The 22,992-nt window shown below is 38.2% G+C and overlaps 1 protein-coding gene across 8 annotated transcripts in view; it reads left to right on the top strand.

Moving 5' to 3' along the window:
- Slc18b1 (solute carrier family 18 member B1) overlaps positions 1 to 22,992 on the top strand; it is a 26,078-nt gene continuing 3,086 nt past the window's right edge. For 4 of the 8 annotated variants that reach the window (XM_020165428.2, XM_074074401.1, XM_074074399.1 and 1 more), the window contains exons 1-10: positions 1 to 196; positions 1,360 to 1,499; positions 6,261 to 6,356; positions 6,683 to 6,756; positions 9,035 to 9,182; positions 10,916 to 11,072; positions 15,555 to 15,691; positions 18,361 to 18,462; positions 20,622 to 20,713; positions 22,216 to 22,311. In XM_020165428.2, coding sequence (XP_020021017.1) covers positions 157 to 196; positions 1,360 to 1,499; positions 6,261 to 6,356; positions 6,683 to 6,756; positions 9,035 to 9,182; positions 10,916 to 11,072; positions 15,555 to 15,691; positions 18,361 to 18,462; positions 20,622 to 20,713; positions 22,216 to 22,311 — 1,082 coding nt within the window. In that variant the 5' untranslated portion in view covers positions 1 to 156. Of the gene's footprint in view, positions 197 to 217; positions 381 to 1,359; positions 1,500 to 2,367; positions 2,442 to 6,260; positions 6,357 to 6,682; positions 6,757 to 9,034; positions 9,183 to 10,915; positions 11,073 to 15,554; positions 15,692 to 18,360; positions 18,463 to 20,621; positions 20,714 to 22,215; positions 22,312 to 22,992 lie in introns of those variants that run through there. The other 4 variants (XM_074074424.1, XM_074074413.1, XM_074074408.1 and 1 more) reach the window with 4 other exon arrangements.

A 22,992-nucleotide genomic window follows, 5' to 3' on the forward strand; every position in this document is an offset into this window, starting at 1 on the left:
CCCGCGGTCCTAGAAGGCTCGAGGACCCGCGGCGGTCGCTGCGCGGGGACCGCGCGATGCCAGGCCCGGCGGAGCTGCGGCGGCCCCCGCGTCCGATCGTCACCGGCTGAATCCCGGCTCACGGTGGAGGCTGAGTCGGATCTGGACGCACCGCGCATGGACGCGTCGGGTTCCCCGCCTCCTGGGGGGACAGGAGGTGACCGACAGCAGCCTGGCGGCGGGTGCTTCTGGCCTGTCCCTTTTACAAGGATCGAATTGGCTTTAGCTTTACTTCCTAGAGATTCCATAAGGCCGGGGCCTGACTTGAGGTTCAGGCCAAGCCAGGCGGGCATTTCTTCTTTCTCTGGAAGGAGTAAAGTTCAGGGTGAAGTTTGCATATGGTACTGCCTCTGATGACTTTCTTCCCATTGCTCTGCTTTTAAGTACGCGGTGTTTAAGAATGCATTCAAATTACGTATACAATTAGGAGTAAAATATTATCTCAAGTATTCTTCACTCTTCTTCCCCTTTCTCTCATTTCCCTTCTAAAACTCCAGAATTTTAACAAGATTCTTAAGACTTCCTCATATTGCAGATTATTTTTTTCTGGACCTCAATGAAATGACCATCTCTGAAAAAAAAAATGGAGCAAATAAAATACGTTTATCTCAGAATCATTTAATTTAAAAATATCTAATGGATTTGCTTGGATGATTGGAATTGAGTAATTGATTAGGTGTTGTTAAGTTAAATGACAGTTTAACCCTGAGAACAAGCATTAAATGAATTGATGCAAAAAAGACTAGTAATTACTGTTTAAAAAAAAAAAAAGAATTGATTTTCTGCTTTGTGGGACTTGTCTTTCCAGAAGGCTACCATTGTGTTAAACTCACCAATTGAATGATTTTGGCTTGTTTTCTCTTACTTACACTTCACTGACTTCAATACTGGCCCTAGAATTCCTAGTAAATGGATAACATTGAATGCTTAAAACATTATTGAATCCATGCAGCATGTGAAACTAGTAGTCTGAGAAAATAAGCGATATGATTCTTTAGAGAGTGTTACCCTTTGGAGATCATTCTGCCCTCATCCTTGAAGGGATTTATTGAAGACCAGAGAGGTAGGCCCTGTGGTAAGGCCAAAACAGATCACATGGCTTAATCATTTGTGCATTAAAAATCTGAGGGAAGCGTATGTAAATGAAAGTGATATGTTTTTAACATGGCAGTGATGTTCCAGAATTGCTTTCTGTCTGATCATATGTGCTATATTTAAAATGTCTTCAAAGTACACCATCTTTGCACAGAAATGACACTTGTGTATTTCCATTTATAGTCCCAATTACATCCTTGCAATTATAGTGTGTTTGTGTTCAAGGTGATGACCACACAAGAACTGCAAGAGAGACACCCAGGCGACTTTCAAGAGAACAGCTTTTTGTATTGATATCAGCAGCTTCCATGAACTTAAGTTCTATGATGGCCTATTCTATCCTTGGACCCTTTTTCCCCAAGGAGGTAAGATATTTTACATCCTTATGAACTCTAATGTTTTAAACATCTTTTGAATTATTTAATTTTATAGTATGCAAAATGTAAAAGATTTAAATGCTGCTACAGAAGGTCTGTATTAAGACAATTACTTTGTCTTCTGGCATTTTGGTTTATTAATATTTTGGAATTAGGAATTGTGACCCAGTAAATTCTCTTTTCTGACTTGAATTTCTTATGGACTCCAGCAGTAATGTTTGCACAAAGGAAGATTTCTGTTTAATATTGCCTACTTCCTTCTAATCATAGCCTTTTATTTGGAATCTGCAGATAATGGGACACACAGAATAATCCCTATACAGTCCCCTAGTATATGGAGTAAGTGGGATATAATATATATAGGATGAAGAGGACTAACTTGGAAACAATTTGTCTATGTGTTTTATTTTGTGCTTTTTGCCAAAGCTTTGGACTCACAATGTGCTGGCAGCATCTCCTTCTTCTAACTGCCTTGACACTTGTAGTTCTCCATTCCATGTTTTACAAGAGGATAAAGTGGCTTTTCTGTTAATGGAACAATATGGCTCTGTACTCATATAGAGCTCACTGGTTTTCAATGCACGTTCCCACCCATTTATCCATTTGGTGCTTACAACAACTCCAAGAAGGAGGGTGGAATAGCAAAAATGAAGAAAAATATGTCAGAAGTTAAGGGACTTCCCAGTTCCATCCTAATCACTAGAGGTTTAAGTGTGCTGGGCATTGGATGTGGTAGGGGAAAAAAAGAAAAAGAAAATGTCCCTCTCTTGCTTGCTCATTGGGAGTGAAAAATATGGAAATAATAAGAAAAGAAAAAGAAAAAGAAGTGTTTCCGACTATTTGGATATTCTTTCAGAAAAGGATATCCAGAAGTTATAAGACCCAAGGAAAAGGAATGGTTGACTCTTCCATGGACAGCGTAGGAAGCAGGTATGGTATGGAATAGGACTTCTCAGGTGCGTCTTGAGAAATGATAGTTGCTAAGAGGTGAGAGCACTCCAGATGTGGTCAGGGGAAGAGCAAAGTGAATGGTGTATTTCTAGGGAAAACAGACAGCTTGGTGTGGCCTGATCGAGGCCAAGGATCTGAGAGGCAAATTACAGCTAGAACACAAGGGCACTTGCATGCATGCCAAACACTCACTGGGAGATCATAGGAGATGTTTCATCAGATTTGGGTTTTGTGAAAAAAAAAATAATAATGGGAGCCTCTGAGGATACAGAAGGAAAAAAACCAACTTAAACTCAGTTTCTCATACTGTATGTATACTTACAGCACAGATCACTTCTGTGACTTCAAAGGTGTGGGGATTTCTCACACCTTTGCAGCAACAGATACTAGCCAGGTGTCCTGTAATCCAAATTAATTCTGATGCTGCCTGCCTGGAGATAGACTCTACCCCCAAGACCACCCCCACCCCCACCCCCACCCTCTGCCTTCAGATGCCACTTGCAAGCCCCAGGCTGTTTCACTTGTGTTTCTGACTGACCTACTATGAAGGGGTTCCCACAACCCCTTCTGTGGTTTCGATTTAATTCGCTTGAGTGGACACAGAACTCAGGGAAACACACGTTTACCCGTGTATTATAAGAATACAGATGAAAAGATGCATTGGGTGAGGAATGAAAGGAGACTGGGGCTTCCATGCCCTCTGTAGATGTGCCATCCTCCAGGAAACTCTATGTGTTCAGCTCAGTGAACCTTGTGCTTTTGGGTTTTATGGAGACTTCATTGCATAGTATGATTGCTTATAGGTTGGTTGTGGAAACCCAGCAAAGCCTGTATGTTCAGGCTCTTCTTGGCCTCTCTGTGTAGCATTCCTCCCTCTAGGGTTTGGGTTGGGACCTCTCTAGAATAAGGGAGGTCTTACCAAACTAGGTCAGAGGTATTAGCTAGGCACCATGGGAAAAAAACAAAATGTATGTATCATAATATTACAGAGCTATATGAATTAAGATGCAGAAGAACTGGGGTAAGTAGATGAACCAGTTAGAAGGGCATTTCCTGACTTAGTTGAAACTGAATAAGCACAACTAATGTTAGTTTTTTCTAAGTGGAGCAGAGATACAGAAAAGCCAGGCTGTGGATATGTGTGTGTATTTTATATTTTTTTGTATTTGATTGAGATTTTACTTGTTTGGTGGAAGACTGAAAGAAAGAAGAGAAATACAGGAGAGAGAAAATTCTAATTGTAAAAGCTATAGTTATGAATAATGGGCTCTGTTTCATTTCTTATTAAATTCATCAGTTGGCAAATGTATTAACAAAAATTCATCCTTTCCTCCTGTATGGTTTAAATGCGTGACTGATAATTTGGCAAAAAGAGAATGGGTCTGTTCTTTTTAAGTTCTGGTATAGGATTCTCACTTCAATTCCTTGTTTTCCTGCCATCCTTCTCCTATGTCACTGTTCCATTTCCACAGTGAAGGTGGAAGTGGAACGTACGTGATGGCAACTGTGTGGCTTAATGACTTGTAATCTTTGCAAGTCCGTGTCCTCGTTTGTAAATGGAGACAGATAGCAGTACAATCATTATTTAATTGTGTTAGTTATCATGCAGAACAGCACTTAATGGAGACTGTGGCTTACAGTGAGAGCCCAATTAGGTATTAGTTGCTATAACCGTTATACATTTTATGCCAGATACAAGAATTAAATACTTATCAGATCTATTAAACAAATGGCATAGATAATGTAATTTGTCCAATGACCATTCTTCCTACATGTTAATTGACTTCTTTGATAGTACCTTCCCTTCAAGGACACTGACTCTTGTGTAGTAGAAATGCAGATTTCAAAATCCGGTCTATATACAGTGTGATCTTTTGCTAAGATGTCATTAAAAGTATTTTAATAAAAGTTTTCTCGTCTCTATACTGTTTTAACATAGCTATTAGTAGATGGAAAGGGAATAACCATTTATGAAGCCCACAGAATTTTAGGTGCAAATTCTGCCTGAATAATACCTGCAGTGCTATGGATCCATCCTTTCTTCCCTACCCCACCACTAGGTGCTTAGGGTCCACACTTATGGAGGCCTTCATAGAGTATAGGGGTCCCTTCCTTAAGTTTAGTTTAGAAGAGTGAGTTCATAGATGGTTGTGCTAGTGTATGCAGGAGGCTGAGGCAGGAGGATTGAGAGTTTGAGGCCAATCTGGGTTATATAGCAAGACCTTGACTCAAAAACAAGCAAAAAATAGTAAAACAAAACAAACAATAACAAAAAGCCCAATGAGTTCACCCATCCAGTTTCCCATGGTATGATGCTTTGATAAAGGTAGGTATTACATTTTATTAAGGTAAAGATTAAATGATGATGGTATCTTCCATGGAAAGGGATGGAGAAATTTCTTTTCCTAAAATTGTAGAGAGAAAAGGGGAAGAAAGTGTGTGTGTGTGTGTGTGTACTGATGTGTGTATGTATATACGCTCTGCATTTCCAATACATGTTGCTTGAAGCTCTGGTGAGAGGATAAATCTCTATCTGACCATAAATATTCACTGCTGACACATGGAAGATGCTCAATAAATGAGGGCTGACTGACTGAGAGAACAACACTGATCAGGTCAGGCTTCAAGCTTCGTAGTATGTTAAGTTGCCAATCTTAGAAAGATTAAACTCATATTCTAACTCCTTAAATTCCTATAACTAGAGCCTGATATAAGGCTTGCCATATTTTTCTAGGTTTCAAAAAGCTTTTTAATCTTGTCTCTATTTTTGTTCGGTTGTACCTAACCATAGTAGCATTTGAAGTTCGAAGTAGAGTTAAGATAAACATTGTATCACCTGTAGCAAATTTCAGAGTTACCTGATGGAATGGGTTATAAACATTAATAATTATAATTTATGGACAGTAAACTACCCTAAGTGTTTTAAGAGAATGTGGATTGTTGGGGGAACATCTTTCATGTACATTGTTGATGTCAGGAAGGAAAACTCTTTTCCAAACTCTCAGGGAACTGGTAATAATGATAGAGACAGGGAACCAAACTGAATGGGCTTTTGTAGGACTCATGTGCCAGGTCATGGAATTTCCTATCTTTGTGGTTTGGTTTTGTTTTGTTTTGTTTTGAGACAGGCAATGTCTCCCTACATAGCTCAGGCTAACCTCCAACTCTCTATCCTCCCGTCTGCATCTTCTAAGTACTGGGATTACAAGTGGCAGATATTTTTTGTTTTTAGTGGAGTGCAATTCTATAACCTAAAGTGACACTAAAAAGGAAGTGTGTTTAAGTCAGCTGTTTCCTCAGTCCTGTGACTGAGAAGTAGAGCCAGCTGTCCTCATTTATTTATATTTATTTATTTTGCACCATTGGAGTTTGAACACAGGGCCTCATGCTTGCTGGGCAGATGGTCTTTCACTTGAGCTACTCTGCCAGCCCTGTTTTGCGTTGTTTGTTTTTTGTGTTTTTTGTCAAGATAGGGTCTTGGAGAGCTATTTCCCCAGGCTAGCTTTGAACCTCCATCCTCTGATCTCTGTCTCCTGAGTAGCTAGGATTATAGGTGTGAGCCACCAGCACCCAGCTTTCGACTCTTTATAGGCAGGGCAAGTGAATTATTTTCATGCCAGAAAGTAGATTTTTACTATATAAACTAGTTTCCCTTCCTCCCTTTCCCTACTTATTTTAAAATAATAATCTTCAAAAATACTATACAGAAAGAAACTCATAAGAAGATGATGTTCTGATCCCATATTCCATTTTTCCTTACTGGTGCTGTTTTGCCTTCCCATTCTTGTTTCTTCAAAGGCTGAAAAGAAGGGAGTCAGCGATACCACGATTGGTATGATCTTTGGATGTTACGCTTTATTTGACTTGCTGTCATCTTTGGTATTTGGAAAATATGTAAGTAATAAATTTCATATGCACATTTTAATTTTTAAACATTGCGTAGTGAGTTATTCTAATTCACCAGTCTAGACTTTCTATGAATAGAGAAATAATCACCATTATAGTTTTATAAATTATGCCACTACCGACAGTTCCAGTCCTTAGGGTTGATACTATGTTTGTGAGCAATGTATATTTTAAATGATTTTAAATAGTTATTTTAATGTTATGTTAACTATATCTATCTGTCTTCCCTCTATTTTATATTTGGGGATTTGTTTATGTAAATATAAACTTGTAGAAGTAACCCATTTATCACTCTTCTTTGACATTTATTATAGCTGGTATATATTGGAGCAAAATTTATGTTTATAGCAGGAATATTTGTCTCAGGAGGAGTTACAATTCTCTTTGGGTAAGTTGCTTTCTGATATGCTTGGATATTTGAATAGATTTCATTGTTTACCTTAAGTTAAAAATGTTAATGGCTCTTTAAACAGGTAGTATCAATGTCTATTGAATGCATAGCGTGTGACTAATGGAAAGTGTAGCTGAGTGAGTAGAGAACAGGGAAGAATGACATGGATCTTTAGGATAGATTCCCTGTAGGGAATGGCCATTAAACTGACTACTGAGCCAGGCATGGGGCCCATGCCTATAGTCCCCACACTAGGTAGGCTGAGGCAGGAGGATTGCAAGTTTAAGGCTAACCTAAGCTACCTAACAAGACCCTTTAGCAACACAACATGATAAAACAAAAAAACTAGCTACTGAATCAATCCATTAGGAATCCTGTGACTGAGAGTGATAGGAGCTTAACTTAGTTTTCTGAGTCACAGAAACTTTTTTCACTTATGCAGAAACATGGATTTTTTTTCCCCCAAAGAATTAGCTCAGAACATCAGGATATAAATGCTAAAACAATGTCATCAGATGTCTTTCTCAGCTTGCTGGCTTTGCTTTCCTCTTGTTGTGCTTTGATCTTAGGCAACCTCTTCCCTTTTGGTGGCAAGAAGGTCCTTATAGCTTTAGTAGGAAGAGAGTATCACTTTTCCTAATAGCTCTGTTAGAGGCATGGAGTGCAGCCCCACTGGTCGATCCTTCCTTCCCTCCCTCCATCCTTCTCTTCCTCTTTTCCTCTCTCCCTCTCTCTCCCTCTCTCTCCCTCTCTTTCCCTCTCTCTCCCTCTCTTCTCTCCCTTTCTTTTTTTCTCTCTTTTGCTCTTTCTCTCTATCTCTCTCTTTCTCTTGTTCTTTCTTTCTGTTTTTCTTGTCTCTTTTAGCATCATCTTTCTTGATGGCCTCCCTGTGTCATGGCCACTGTGGAGAAGGGGAAAGAATGTTCTGATTAGCCAGTCTAGGTCATGTGTTCACTTCAGAGCAAGGAGCAGAATGTTTTTTCCCATTGCTATTTCCAGTCAAAGGAAAATAAGTGCTAGAAGCAAAACAGCTATAAAAGTTCTTAAGCTTAGAATCCTTAAATCACCAGCATAGTAACTAATAACTACTAGGGAAACACGGAGGAATGGTAAGAGGATGGAGGAGATAAACTCAGGAAAGCCATTAAATGAAGTAGGGTTTCTTTTTCTTTTTCTTTTTTTTTTTGGTGAGGTCTTCTATTTTCTTTATTCTCCCTTTTTTTTTTTTTAAAGGTTTGAGTCCCAACATATGAGAACTTGATAGTAAGAAGTCTTTTTTTCTATATAGGTCTTATCAGAGTGATTTCACACACAGTTGGCCTTCTGTATCTGGGTTTTGTGTCTATGAACCCAACTGCAGATAGAAATATTTGAAAAAAATGTGTCTGTGTTGAACATATGTAGGCCTTTTTATTATTATTCCCTAAATAATATAGTATAACAACTATTTGCATAGCATTTATGTTGTATTAAATAGTAAAGTCTTCTAGGGATGATTTAGGGCTGGGCCACATAGCTCAGCAATATAAGGCTTGGCTGCCATGGTGGAGGCCCTGGTTCCATCCTCAGTAGTAAATAAGTAAGTAAGTAAGTAAGTAAGTAAATAAATAAATAAAACAGAAGAGAAGATTTAAAACATACAAGTTGATGTGAATAGGTCATATGTAAATTACAATGCCATTTTTATAAAAGGGACTTGAGCATCCTCAGATTTTGATATCTCAGGTGTGTGTAGGTGGGTCCCCTGTATGTCCCAAGAAACTGCTATATTTCATTAAGGTCTATTCAGCAGCATCATCCAGTGGTCAGCAGGAATGACCAATGATGGCAGCAGGAAAGAGCAACCAAACTGTCATTATGACTCAAATACTAACTAAAAAAGATAATTTCCCATGGAAAGTTTAACAAAGCAACTCTTTTTCTTCTTTTTCCTTTTATCGTATTTTATAATTTTTACATTTACTTACATGTGTATACATATACATTGTTTGTGCCACCCCCTGCGCCCCACCCCACCTCCCAGCCCCCCCCCCCCCGCCCTCTTCTTCTTTGGTTTTGTTGAAGAGAAAGCATGAGAGATAATAAGAAAGACATGGCATTTTTGGTAGTTTGGGATAAAGATAGATATAACAGAGCAACTCTTGAAAAAAAAATCATATTCCAAAGAGATTTACTGTAATAACTGTGGATAATGTATTACTCTTTTCAGTGGACATAGTTAAGGTAAAAAATTTAAACCAGATTGGCATTTGAGAATTATCTTACTCTTTTTTAGTGTCTTGGACCAAGTTCCAGATGGACCAATATTTATTACTATGTGTTTTCTAGTGAGAATAGTAGATGCAATAAGCTTTAGTGCAGCAATCACTGCATCGGATTCCATCCTCGCAAAGGCTTTCCCAAATAATGTGGCTACAGTATTGGTAAGTACTTTATAAATTTTCCTCATTTTCCTTTGAGTGAAGGCCAAAATTAAACCTGGGGTCCATTTTTCTATACCTGCTTTTCTCCACTTTCTTGTGTTTTTGGTTCCTTATACCCTTAATTCTCCTTCTAGCAGTAAGGCTGTTAAAAAAGTGTACCATTGGTGGTATTCAGGTGCTTTTCCTGGTCTTGCCCCAAACTTAATGGATAGTTTAATGGGTAAATATGACCCAAAACAATTATAATTTTACTACTTTTATTAAAATATCCTGAGTAATATTTTTCTGTGTCCTGCCTTGTACCTGACTTGCCTGAAGTATTCCTCTAGTTCAGTAAAGAGATTAAACACTTGGTTTATACTGGAGTCCTCCCTCTACTTTTTCCAGATACATGGAAGAGTTATGTGCTTCTTTAATGTCCATGGAGTACCTTTTTATTTTGACATAAAAGTCTAGAACCTGGTAGCATCACACTGACATACATCCTGATGTACTACCCAGATACATATAGACCTGGTATTAGTGACCCACCAGACACCTGTCCCAACTCTGAGCAGCTGCCTCTTTTACCCCAAGCAGGCTTTCTCATAGCTTTTTCTTCAGGATAGGACTGTGGATTTCCATGGGATCCCTGGTCACCATCAGACCAAATGTCACCTTCATAGTTTTTATTTGTTTTCTCCATTTCAGAGTCTACCCCCAGCCAGGAGGCAGTAGATATTACAAGTTTCTTCCGGAGAGATTCCATGTGCATGCACACACACACACACACACACACACACACACACACTGGTGGACAGCATGATCCCCTTTCCTCTTTTTTGCTTTATATTAATGGTAGCATACGACACACACCATTCAGCACCTTGCTAGTTACACTAACAAAGACTTTATATGAGAGATCTTTCTATATCTACATATAAAAAGCTTTCTTACTCTGTCTTTACTGGCTGTATACTGTTTCACTGTGTGGATATGCCTTAGTTTGTTCAAATTGTTGATGAATATTTCATGTCATTGCAAACTGCTACAGTGTGTAAACTTGTGTATATACTATGCCACATGTGTGAGGTTACTCCTGTAAGTCAAATTCCTAGGAGAGAGAGGCATTAACAATGTGGAGAGTTTGCTAAATTGGCACCTGTGTAAGAAAGCCTCTGCCCCAAACTCTGCCAGCAGATTGTGTTGACAAATAATTGGTGAAAATCTAGTATCTTGAGGTTTAAACTTGTTCATTTCTTTTAAAAAATGAGAGCAAGCTGTTGCTTCCTCTAAGAGCTATTTGCATTTCACTTTATGTGACAGCAGTTGATAGCATTTGCCCATCTTCCTACTGGGCTGTTCACATTTTTCTCACTGATTGGTAGTAGCTCCCTGAATGTCTTTGGGAAATTAGTTTTTTGTTAGTATTTCCTCCTACTTTTAATTTGTCTTTTGATGTGTATCCCATGCTCAGTTTTTCACATTTTTATGTTATCAGATTTATCAGTAATTTCTTTTATGTCTTCTGTGTTTTACATCACAAACAGAAAACCTTCCCTACCATAAGAACTTTTTAAAAACTCTCGTATTTTATTTTTCTAGTATTTTGATGATTTAAATATATAGACTTAAGTTTTGGTCCGTGTGTATGTATGTGTATATTGTGAAGCAGAATTTTTTTCAGATAGTGTGCTGTTAATTCTTTAAATGAAATGGATTAACTCAATTTTCTTTTGTTTTTCCATTTTTAGGGAAGTCTTGAGGTTTTTTCTGGACTGGGACTAGTATTAGGTCCCCCTTTAGGAGGCTTTTTGTATCAATCCTTTGGCTACAAGGTACCTTTCATTTTTCTGGGAAGCATAGTTCTACTGATGATACCGCTCAACATATGTATTTTACCCAATTATGGTACGTCTACAGTATTCATTTTAAGGATCTTAAATTTATTTTTATGCCTTTGTAGGATACCAATTTACCAGACACTCACTTTTGTTTTACATAATCAGTAATAGCTCTTTAGAGCACTTTAGAACAGATCTTCTTTTTAGAAACATTGTAGGTAGTTTGTTTATAAAAATTTCTGCCTATTATAAATTCTTCTAACATTTAGAAGAAGCAAATACTTAATTTCTGCTCAGAAACCATTATCACATGCAGTGCCCACTAGAGCTGTTCTTGAACTGAACTAAATATTCAAGATAAGAATTCCCTATGGTCCACACATGGCCTTAGTATTTCTAGAAGGCTATAATATAAGAGGGCAAGGTCAGTTCTTCCTCTTTAGTGGGCTTTCAGCCATCTGTGTGTCATAGACCAGATGCAAGGATACAGGTCCAAATCAGTAATAGGAATCACCCTGATTTCACACCTTTTAGGAGTCAACTTACCTTGTGATAAATGCGTGGGAATTGCTCCCAGGGTACATGAGTGGCATGCTGATTACAAGAGTTAGCACACTCAGGGAGCACAAAACATGGTGTCCTCATCGGGACTTAGGGATCATTTGCAGTTCCTTCTGTCCAGATGAAATTTACCAGTCAAGGTTATTTTTATTATACAAGGTTGCCTAGTAACATATTGGTATTGTACATTTATCAGCTTACTAGCAGAACGCAGCAAGATTGAATAGAGAGCTGGAGAACAAGGTAAGAAAATACAGCGAGAGAGGGAGTACCATGCTGAGGCACATGGTGGTGCACGTCTTCTTTTTAAGTGTTTCAGTACTTGATCATCCTGGGCTGTGCTCATGTGTGTTGAATACTTGGCTGATAATTAAGAAATGGATGCCAGGTCAGATTCTCAGGCAACAGGAGAAAAACTTTCGTTAACTCCTTGTCACCCTAGGTAATGGAAAAGACTGCTAACACAGACAAATTACTTAATGACAGAACTGGGTATTGAGAACTTCTGTGACTAGGTAGCAGACTGGCCTGTCCCTCCCCCACGTGGTGTCTTTTGCAGCCTCCTCTAAAAGCCACCAGTCTAGCTACTTGGTGTTTATTTTTCTTTATTTCTGTAATTTATCAGTTACAATATCTCTGAATCTTTATTGAATTTGAAGTACCAGGTAGTTCTGTTTTCATGAACCAAAACAAAGTTTTGACACACTTGCTCTTTATCTAATGAAGTATCTTTTTTTGTTTTTTAGATTGAATGGAAAAAACTGATATTTTTTAAAATCCCTAAGATTGAGATCATATTAGCATTGTAAATGCATATTTAGGTGCTCCCATTTAGGAAGACTTAAAAAATTATTATTTTAACAGCTTGCAGACAAAAATTGTGAAAATTGAACACATTTTAATTGGCAGAATTTGGAATTTCACAAGTTCTACCCTCTCTATCTAGACCCATGGACAATGCAGCTTTAGCTTTGGGTGCTAGGAATCCCTGTCCCTGGTCATTTCTGACCAACTCTAAAAAAATACCTCTAAAGAAATACCTCTAAGATAGTCATGGATATGTCATTTTCTTGCTAAAATCCTTACATCCAATGAGTTCAAGAGATCTAGTGTACATCGTGGTGATTATAGTTAGTAACAGTGTATTGTATACACTTGTGCCCCCTTTTCCATGGGCATCTGTTCCAAGACTCCTGGGGGATGCCTGAAACCAGAGATAGAATCAAGCCCTATGTATACTATATTTTTTTCCTATACATACATGCCAATGATAAAGTCTAATATATAAATTAGGCACAGTAAGAGGTTAGCAGTAGTAACTAATAATAAAGTAGACAATTATAATTATACTATAATTAATTTAAAACTTATGAATTTTTTATTTCTAGAATTTTCCACTTAATATTTTCAGATCATGTTTGACCACAGGGAACTGAAAACTCAGAAAGCAAAATTGCAGAGCAGGAGCTACTCTATTAGAAAATTGCCACTGGACACCGGTGGCTCATGACTGTAATTGCAGCTACTCAGGAGACAAAGATCTTTGGATAGTGGTTTGAAACCAGCCCCAGGACTAGCCTAGTGGCTCAGATGGTAGAGTGCCTGCTTAGCAAGCATGAGGCAGAACCACCACCAAAAAAAAAAAAAAAAAAAAGAAAAAGAAAATTGCTGAGAGTAGATTTTAAATGTATTCAACTCAGAAAAAAAAATGACAAGTATGTTAGTTAATGCTTATGTTAAGTAGCTTAATTTAACCATGCATATACACATATACATACATATACCAAACATTATATTATAAACCATAAACATATATAATTTTACTTGTAAGTTTATAAAAAGTCTTAAACCCACGTGAATTTTATCCTGAAAGCCACTAGGAGCTATTGTTAAGCTTAAGTATATCAGTCACATGGTCTGGAAAGTCTCTCTCCCACTCTCTTGAATCCTTACTCATCCTGCAAGACTTCATTTGTATCACTTCTTCTGGAGAGGTTCCCCTTATCCTTCCCTATCACTGGGCTAGATGTTGAGTAAGTAGTGCTATGGCGCTCAGCTTTCTTCCTGTCCCCTCCTGCCAGAGGACTCTTCCATGTCCCCATCTCTAACAGTGGCTTCCAGGGAAGGTACTGACAGTCCTGTAAAAAAAGGGACTACCCAAGTAGCTCCAAAACACTCTCCAGGCAGTTCTGCTATGTGTCGCTTAAAGTACATTCCAACTTGCATCCAGATTTTCATTACTTGGTCTTCTTCAGTAGATAAACTAAACTATGTGTTCCTTTTCATAGTTTTTAAAAATATAAATTTTTATTGTGGAAAAAAATGGCATAACGGTTTATCTTATACCGTAACACATATACTTTTTGTGTGTACAACAAATGTGACCAATTAAAATTTGAGACTTTTGAAAGTTATATTTTAAAGATGACTAACATTCTTAATATACAATTCAAAATTCACACCAGATGTTCTTTCTTCTGAAAGTACCTCACCAAGCCACACGGTGGGGCCCGTCCACTCTCTGCATTCAGCTGCGTTCTGTGGTTGAGCATGGGGGTTTACTTTACTGTTGACTGCTGACCGATAACTAAGAAACTAACACTAAGGTTTAACTATATCTCTTGTATCCTGAAAAAGTCTTAAATGTGTTACTTAAGTGGTTGAACCACACTTTATAAATTTTTAGACTTTGCCTTGACTTTTTATTTAAAAACTTTTTATAGAATAATAAACTGTGCTGTTGTGGAAAAATGAGGATGGATATATGGGGGCAGATATGGCTCTCAAGGAGTTTCCATGTCCAAATCCAATATCATCTCTGGACAGGACCACTATGCTTACCTTCTGACTAGGCCCCTCCAACTATAGGGCCATAGAGCCATCTGCACACCATGTGTCTGATTCTCACTTCCTGCCTGAAATTTCTAGTGATTTCTAGCTTCTTTGAATATTTTATGAGGTGCTTCATAATTTTATCACTGTATCCTTCTGCCGTATGAGTTCTTCTGAGTCTTCAAATTATGTACATGGATTGTTCTTGCCCCCTTCTTTTCTTGCTATCTCAAAAGCTTTCCTATCCAGCTCTCCCTGGTGTGTTAAGGTAACCCTGTCCTATGCCCCTGTAGATTCCCTTCTGGCCCCATCTTAGCACTTTTCACTACTTATTATAATTTCTCAGCAAGGACCAGATCTGCATCTGCCTTATTTAACTTTGTACTCCCAGCATTTTGCATGGTGCCTGGCTCAGCTAAGATTTTGTTCAGTAAATGAATTGGAAGACAAAGTCATCAAACAATAGTAAACACTACAAAGGGAGGTACAGTAGGAAACCTAAAATTTGTGGATGAATCAGGTCTGGAGGCAGACCTTACAGTGTGGAATTTGAAAAAATTGCAGAGAAAAAAAGAAAGGAGTCATGCAGTATGTCTGGGAGTCTTGGGCATAGCCCTGGCTGATGCTTGTAACAGGGAAGAAGTGGGGTCACTGCTGGGAGATTGGTAGGAAAAGAGATTGGCGAGATTGGTGCTCAGCTGACCTTGAATCCTAAAAGTAACTTACATAGGGTTCAGTAGCACTCCCCATTCCCTTTCAAACTACTGTTTGTGTTTGCTTTGTCAACAGAAAAAGAAATTATGTATTTTTTTGAACATACATTGTTCTTGGTGATGCTTTTTCCTGCATAAAATCAGATTTTTCTTATTCTCCATCATATACAGGGAAAGCCTTACTTCTAGGTATAACCTCCGACCTCTTCCACTCACACTGTGAATCAAGTTGGTTATTTTTATATTAGAAGGATGATTTTTTTTTATAAAATTGAATAAGATTTGAATAACTTGAAATCCAAATGAAGTGAATATATAAGTTTAGGCAACTCAAGAGCTGCTGTTAAAGATGGTCCTACCAGTCTTTTGAAAATAAGTTAAAAGATAAAGTGAAGAAATATTAATTGCCATGATTTATTTCTTTTTTCATCCTTACCCTAAAGAGTCTGATCCAGGTGAACACTCATTCTGGAAACTTGTCACTGTACCCAAGGTTGGCTTTATATCCTTCGTCATCATCTCGTTCAGCTCATGCTTTGGCTTCCTTGATCCTATTCTCTCTCTCTTTGTTCTGCAGAAGGTAAGTAGCTTAACTGTAACAAGTGGACATAATTGCTTGCTCTTGGGCCCTTCTTTAGGAAAAGATCTTTGAGTGGCTGTGAGGAGGTGGATTGGGAACCACAAACCAGGGTAGCCAGTGCCATCCCTCTGTGATTCCTTTTGAGCTAGGCATATGAGTCTATGAACAAGGGATCTGGTTCAGTGTGAAAGGAATTCTTTCATTAGTGGGCAGCACAGTGGCCTTCTTCCCCTCCAAGACCTTGGTCATGCCATTGTAGGTCTGGCTTTTCATCTTCTGGGCTGCTTAACAACCACACATTTCCTCTATTTGTTTTAGTTCCAGTGAGGCATCGGGGTGCTCATTAGCTTATTCAGTATGACATGACCTCTGTCTTTAACAAATCCCCTCTAGTCCACTTACTTTTTTAGGTTATTTGATATAATCACATAAATGGACTATATTAATCTGCAGAGGGAGAAAGGAACCAAGGGTCTCTAATGTTAAAAGTAAATATTGAATTCTAAAATTTGCCCTCAGATATTTCTTTAAAAGATTAATGACACAACAGAGGTCACTGTCACCCTCTGGTACTTAATTATTCTGGAGAATTAATAAGTGTCCACAGGTGCAAAACTGTACTAACTTTAGTGCACATTCCATTTATTTAAAGCACAATTATCAGAAAAAAGTTTCAATGATAAAGTTTCTAGCAGAGCTATTTCATATACTTTCTCATCATTGACTTATCATATAAGGTAAAGATTAAAATTAAATTTTCTTTAGTAACCCCTAGAGGTCACTAAAGATAGTTTTGAGTATTTCACAGATAAACTTGAGGACTGTAATTTTAGTGTGTGGCCTAAGGTTTAGAAAATAACAGGGCATTGCACTTAACTGGTGAGTATTTTTATTTATGATAACAAAATCCATTCACATTCTTAACAGTGTCTTTGAATCATTTTTCTGTGCTTTTGAGAAGTTGTGTTTAGGCTCAGCATGGTAGTACACACCTGTAATCCCAGCCCTTGGGAGGCTGAGTGGGAGGATCTTGAGTTCAAGGTTATCTTGGGCTACATAGCAAGACCCTGTCTCAAAAACAAAACAAAACAAAACAAGAAAAAGTCGGGTCTAAGTGTAAAAAACAATCTGCATCTGATCTCTGGGAACCCAAGATTTTTTTCTTTCAAGTTTTTGATTAAGAAAATGTAATTTATTCAAAAAGGAAGAGGATGACAGGAGGTTTCCTCAACGATTACTATAGTTGATGCATTTGTGGCATGTGGTCAAGGGAGACCATGCTTGCTCCTGGCTGATTGATATCAGACCTTCTTCTACCTGCCAGGGCTGTTGGGGCTTCCCATTGCTGGCACTCTTTCTAGTTGGGATGCTGCCTTTGCATCCTGTTAGCCAACTCTAATCTAAGAAATCTGTAGAAATTTATTTTTCTGTTTTTCAATAAACATTTTTTATCCTATTGCCCTTCTGATACCTTGGCTTTTTTTAATTGGCAGTCTGCCATATAGCCATTGGTTGTTTAGTTCTACTCTATCCCTGCATTTATAAAATAAAAAAGACATTGTGGGCTCTCGTATCTTGCTAGTATCTTTAAAGGACTAATTTCTAAGCATAAGTTAATATTTGTCACACAGACTCTTAAATACTCCAATGAATTCATGGGTTTATAATTAAGAAGGTAGTTAAATAAAATAATTAAGGAAAACAAAAACAACTTAGATAACCCCTCAAAAATATCTCTATTATTTTGGTAATAGTATCAGAGTTATCTTAGAGCTTACTGTTAGAAAAGGCACTTAAAATGTGTTATGACAATTAATTTTAATTAAATATAATTCTCCCTTGAGATGGCTAAAATTGATATTGTCATTAGTGTTTTTTGTACCAGTGTGCCTTAAACCAAATCTTGTGGACTGTTAGCATCCTTTGGAAGTTTGCTAAAAATCCAGATCCCCAGGCCTTTCCCAGAACTCTGATATCAGAAACGCTAGGGCTGGGATCCAAGAATATCTTTTAATAAGCACGATAGAAATTTTTATGCACATGAAATCTGTGAAGCACTAATTTACATATAAAAATGCTATAATTCATAGAAGCTAAGTTATGTATTTAATGTCAAATGCTACAAAACAAAGCATCTGGAAATCTGGTTAGGTTTTTGACCCCCTATCAAAAAAGAATTCCAATTATTAATCTTCCTTATAAACTTGATTGGATTGAGATGTGTACAGGAGATTGAGGACATTTCCAAAGAGGATTAACAAGGGTGGAAGACCTGCCCTGAATGTCACACCATCCTATAGGTTGGGGGCCAGATGGAATAAAAGGGTGAAAAGGAGAAAGTCAGCTAGTGTAAGCATATTTTCTCTCTCGTTCTCTCTGTCTCTCTCTCCTTTTTCATCACCATGATGTGAGCTGCTCTGCTCCACAAGCCTTTCCCACCAAGATGCTTTGAATGTCTGAAACCATGAGCCAAAATACATAATTTCTTCCTATGAATTATTCCCTCAGGCATTTTGGTCACAGCTCTAGAAAGCCAACACCAATATTGAATGTTACATGTTACTATTGGACTAGTGGTAATAATAGAAGCTGATTAATGTTAGAAGAAAGAGATTCAAATTCTAGGGAATGACTTACCCATGTAACTTCAATATAAGATTTCTTTTTAGTTTGATTTGCCAGCTGGATATGTGGGATTGGTCTTCCTTGGTTTGGCTCTATCATATGCCATTTCTTCACCACTGTTTGGCCTACTAAGTGACAAAATGCCGGTATGTGCAATTAATGTACATTTGAGTTGCTTTTGCAGGCTTAGATTGGAGTTTTCCAATTGGTCCTCCAGAACTCTAAAGGTCCGTTGGTTAAAACTGACACATTCAGGGCTTGAGGATGGCTCAAGTGGTAGAACACTTGCCCAGCAAGCATAAGATGCTGAATTCAAACCCTGGTACCACCACAACCCAAAAATAAATAAAAAATAAAACTGACGTATTCAATTGGATTGATTGAGAAATCTGGTATCTTCCAACCTCAGCCATCACTTAGTGGATTCACTTTTTTTTGGTAGCACTGGGGTTTGAACTCAGGGCCTTTCTCATTTGCAAGGCAGGCACTTTACCACCTGAGCTACACCTCCAACCCTTTCTGCTGTGGTTGTTTTGGGGATAGGGTGTCACTTTGTGGCCAGGCCATTCTGAACTGGGATTCTCCTATTTATGCTTCTTGTTGTATCACAACAACATGTTTGAGATGGGGTCTCACTAGCTTTTTGTCTGTACTGGTTTTGAGCCATAATCTGCCCAATCTCAGTCTCCCAAATACTAGGATTACAGGCAATGAGCCACTAGCACCTGGCCTTAGAGTCACTTTTAATGACTTCATATGGAAATAAAGGAGTCTTATGTTAAAACTGTTGGAAAACCACTGGATTAGAATTTCTTATTTATTTTTTATTTATGAAAGTTTAGCAAAAGTTTATTTAGTAAACAAGGGCAAAGCAGAAAGAAGTGGAAAGGGAGAAAAGAGCACGGCTGACATGCAGTGTCAGTGGGAGCTCCTCTGGGTTGTTTTTTTTAAGACAGGGTCTCACTATGTAGCCCATGCTGGCTTTGAACTCTGAGTCCTCCTGCTTCAGTTTCCTGAGTGCTGGGATTACAAGTGTGCCCAACATAACTAGCTTGAATTAGACTTTCTAAAGGAAAAGCTTCCTTGATGCAAAGAAAAGAGGAGAGTGGGTGATTGTACTAATGAGGGCAGAATCTTAGAGGTTATTATGGGACTTAATTAAACTGAGACGTTCTGCTTTAGGAGAATTCTGATTTGGCGAGTAGGAACAAAAGGATTGGTCATGTAAGTGTGCATTGCTTTCCCGGGGCTATCTTAACAGAAAATCCTTCCTCTTCTCTTTTGAATGGTCTGACCCATTCAGACTAGATAACTAGTACACAGAGCTAGCACTAATAGGTAAATCTCAGGTATCTATGGCTTTACTGATTAATTTTTGCATACACATTTATCAAGAGTTATATTATGTAGAGATTGCTTAGTTACCCAGGTGACAAAAAGTGCCTTGTATTGTGTTTGGAGTTTGGAGTTAAAATATATTCTTGAGCCAGTTGTGGTGGCGCACACTACTTATCCCAGCCCTTTGGCGGCTGAGACAGGAGATCACCAGTTCAAGGACACCTGAATTACATAGTGAGACCCTGCCTCAAAAAAAAAAAAAAAAAGACAGTCTTATATAAACAGAGCAGATATTGTATTCTTGTCATTTTTAACTTGATTCAAGTAGTTTGTAAGGAATAAATTTTATTGGATACTCTCTTAGGCTGTTTGACTTCTATAATAAAATATTGTAAACTAGGAGGAGTAATAAACAATAGAAATTTTTTTTGTTACAGTTCTGCTGCTGACTATAGTCCAAGAGCCAGGTGCCAGCAGATTGGTGTCTGACAAGGGCCCCTTTCCTGATTGAGAGATGGCTTTCTTTTCATTGTAACCGCAAGTGGAAGAAAGGACAGGGAGCTAGCTCTGTGGGGCCTCTTTGTAAGGTTACTAGTCCCAGTCATGAGAGAGCTCCACCTTCATGACCAAACTACATCCCAAAAGCCCACCTCCATATACCATGACTAGGATTTAACATATGAATTTGAGGGGAACATACACATTCAGTCTACAACAGGTAGTTTTTTAATAATGTGATTTTCTTACATTTTTTGACTAGTTGTTGACTTCCTTGTGGTGACTGCTTTTAAAATCCCCATATATTTGGAATCTGTAATACTGTCCCACTTAAGGGATTCTTGTTCTGTGCTCATTTGTTTTCTTCATTTGTTTTCTCTTAAATGTCAAGTTTCATTTTCTTCAATGTATTTGGATTCCTGAGTATTATGACTTAGGTGCTTTTCTTTGGACTTTTTCTCTTTACCAGCATCGAAGGAAATGGTTTCTGGTTTTTGGAAACTTAATCACAGCAGGGTGCTACATGCTCTTAGGACCTGCTCCAGTCTTGCACATTGAAAGGTAATTTTTTTCCTCCATGTTTTTAGCCAAATGACATTAGAATTATTTTGAAAAGGTTTAGTAAAATGCTCGTAATTCTTAACCTTTATGTTTAAATACTTTCTTTCATTTATGCTTGTATCAAATTGTTTGCTAAACTGACAGTATTTTACTTTACTGGAAGCTAACAGTGGTTCAAGCAAACAAGAATGTATAGAATCTTTATCAAATGAGAAAATGCTTATTCTTCCTGTTTTTTAAAGTTGTATAATTGTTAGTACTTACTTTAAAAATAGCACTTGTTGATGCTAACCGTTGCTTGTCAGTTCTTAGAATGTGTGTGTGTGTGTGTGTGTGTGTGTGTGTGTGTTGTGTATTTTTGTGCGGTAGTAGAGATTGAACCCAGGGCCTTGCATGTACCAGCAAGCACTCTATCACCTTGGAATTTATTTTTATTTTTCTCTTGTTCTTTCTCACTCCTTGAGGTTTCTCTTTGTCACTTACTAGTAGTGTGAACTTGGGCAAATCACTTAGTTTTCACAAGCTTCAGTTTTCTTTTCTATAAATGGGACCAAGTGTAGTGTGAAAGTATCTGTAGCTAATACTCAAAGGAATGAGTGTGACTGTGTTCCAATAAAACTTTATTTATAAATAATTCTATATAATTTCTACACAAAGAAATCAAAATAGTCCTTACTGTAAGGTACTGCCGAATAAAGACCACTCCATGTGTGGAAAGGAAAGGTTTATTGGTCCAGACCGCAGGGCCATCACTCTCAGGTTCAGAGTGAGGTGGCTTGGCTGAACTGGGTAGTGGGCTTTATAGGAGGGGCCAAGCCATGGGGGAGGGAGAGAGAGTCCCTGGTCTCTGATTATCTGTGATCACCAGATGGAACAGGTTGACATGTCTGGCTAGTTGAGTAACTGGAAGTTCCTGAGTTGTTTTGCAAGCTGAGGAACAATCAGGCAGGGAGAAACAAGCGGTCATCAATCAGGGGGTCTGGTTTTAAGGTGCTAGCCTCGGGTCCTTCCGCCCGCCCCAAGAATGCCAGGGACCTAACACTTACATCATAGGATTAAACGAGATAATGTATATTAAACATCTGGCATAGCGCTCAACATGGAAAGATGTTAGTTTACAGCATCTTCCTCTCCACCTTGTATTTTTTGCCATTGTGTAGTTGAAGTTCAAGGCCAAGTGACAGAATGAGCAGTGTTCCTTTTGACATTTGAGCCAATTTTGAAAGGATTTTGTATGGTAAGACAGGTTGGCTCCACATGTGTGACATGTGTGAACAAAGATGATAACAGATGAATGGATTGCCCACCCCCCCGCGCCCCTCCTCACATAAGGAGCTAAAAGGTGATGTAACTAAATGAAATAGTATCAGACGGGAATGACAATGAGATTAGTCACATGATCTGTTTAACTTCTCTGGGATCCTGCCTTCCTTAGCTTTAAGTTTCCTGTATCTTAAAACGCTAATGATTTTCTTTTTGTTTTCCCCCAAACTCTTTTGCAGTCAACTCTGGCTGCTGGTGTTGATATTAGTTATAAATGGCATCTCTGCTGGAATGAGTGTAATCCCAACTTTCCCGGAGATTCTCAGTTGTGCATAGTAAGTTACTCCCTTTGCTTCAAGAGCTGCATTGTGAATAACAGGTGTTCTTGAATTTTTCCAATTTTGTTTCATATTGTTTTTTTCCCCCCAGTATTAAATCTTCATGTTTTCACAGCATGTAAACCATAAAAGAAACCATATGAATGCACTGATAAGTGAAGTAGATAAGATAGAATCTTGGCTTGGTTTATGCCTCAGTATATATGTAATTTTGAAAAGCCAAAGCAAACTAGAAAGGCTTCAGCATCGTCTCTCTTTCATGGAGGAGATCCATGTAAGAGCATAGGGTGACAGGGAATCTGTCACCATTGTTTGATGAGCATGTTGGTGGAGAACACTAAAGACTATGGCTGTGCTTGGTCAATTCAACAATTCTCATAGGAATAAGGAGCTGCCTCTGTGTTTAATTTTTTTTTTTTTTTTTGCTAGTGTTCAGGGTTGAGCTCAGGCCTTTGGGCTTGCTAGACAGGTACTCTACCAATTAAGCCATACCTACAGCCCTTTTTACTCAGATTATTTTGGAGTTAGAGTCTTGCTTTTTGCCCAGGAAGGACTGGACACCAATCTTCCTATTTTGGACTTCCCATCACAATTGGGATGACAGGTGCACACTACTATGCCTAGTTTTTTCCATTGGGATGGGGTTTGGAAGCTTTTTGCACAGACTGGCCTGGAACC

The sequence above is a fragment of the Castor canadensis genome, chromosome 1 (genome assembly GCF_047511655.1).
Source record: "Castor canadensis chromosome 1, mCasCan1.hap1v2, whole genome shotgun sequence".
Taxonomy (NCBI): Eukaryota; Metazoa; Chordata; class Mammalia; order Rodentia; family Castoridae; genus Castor; species Castor canadensis.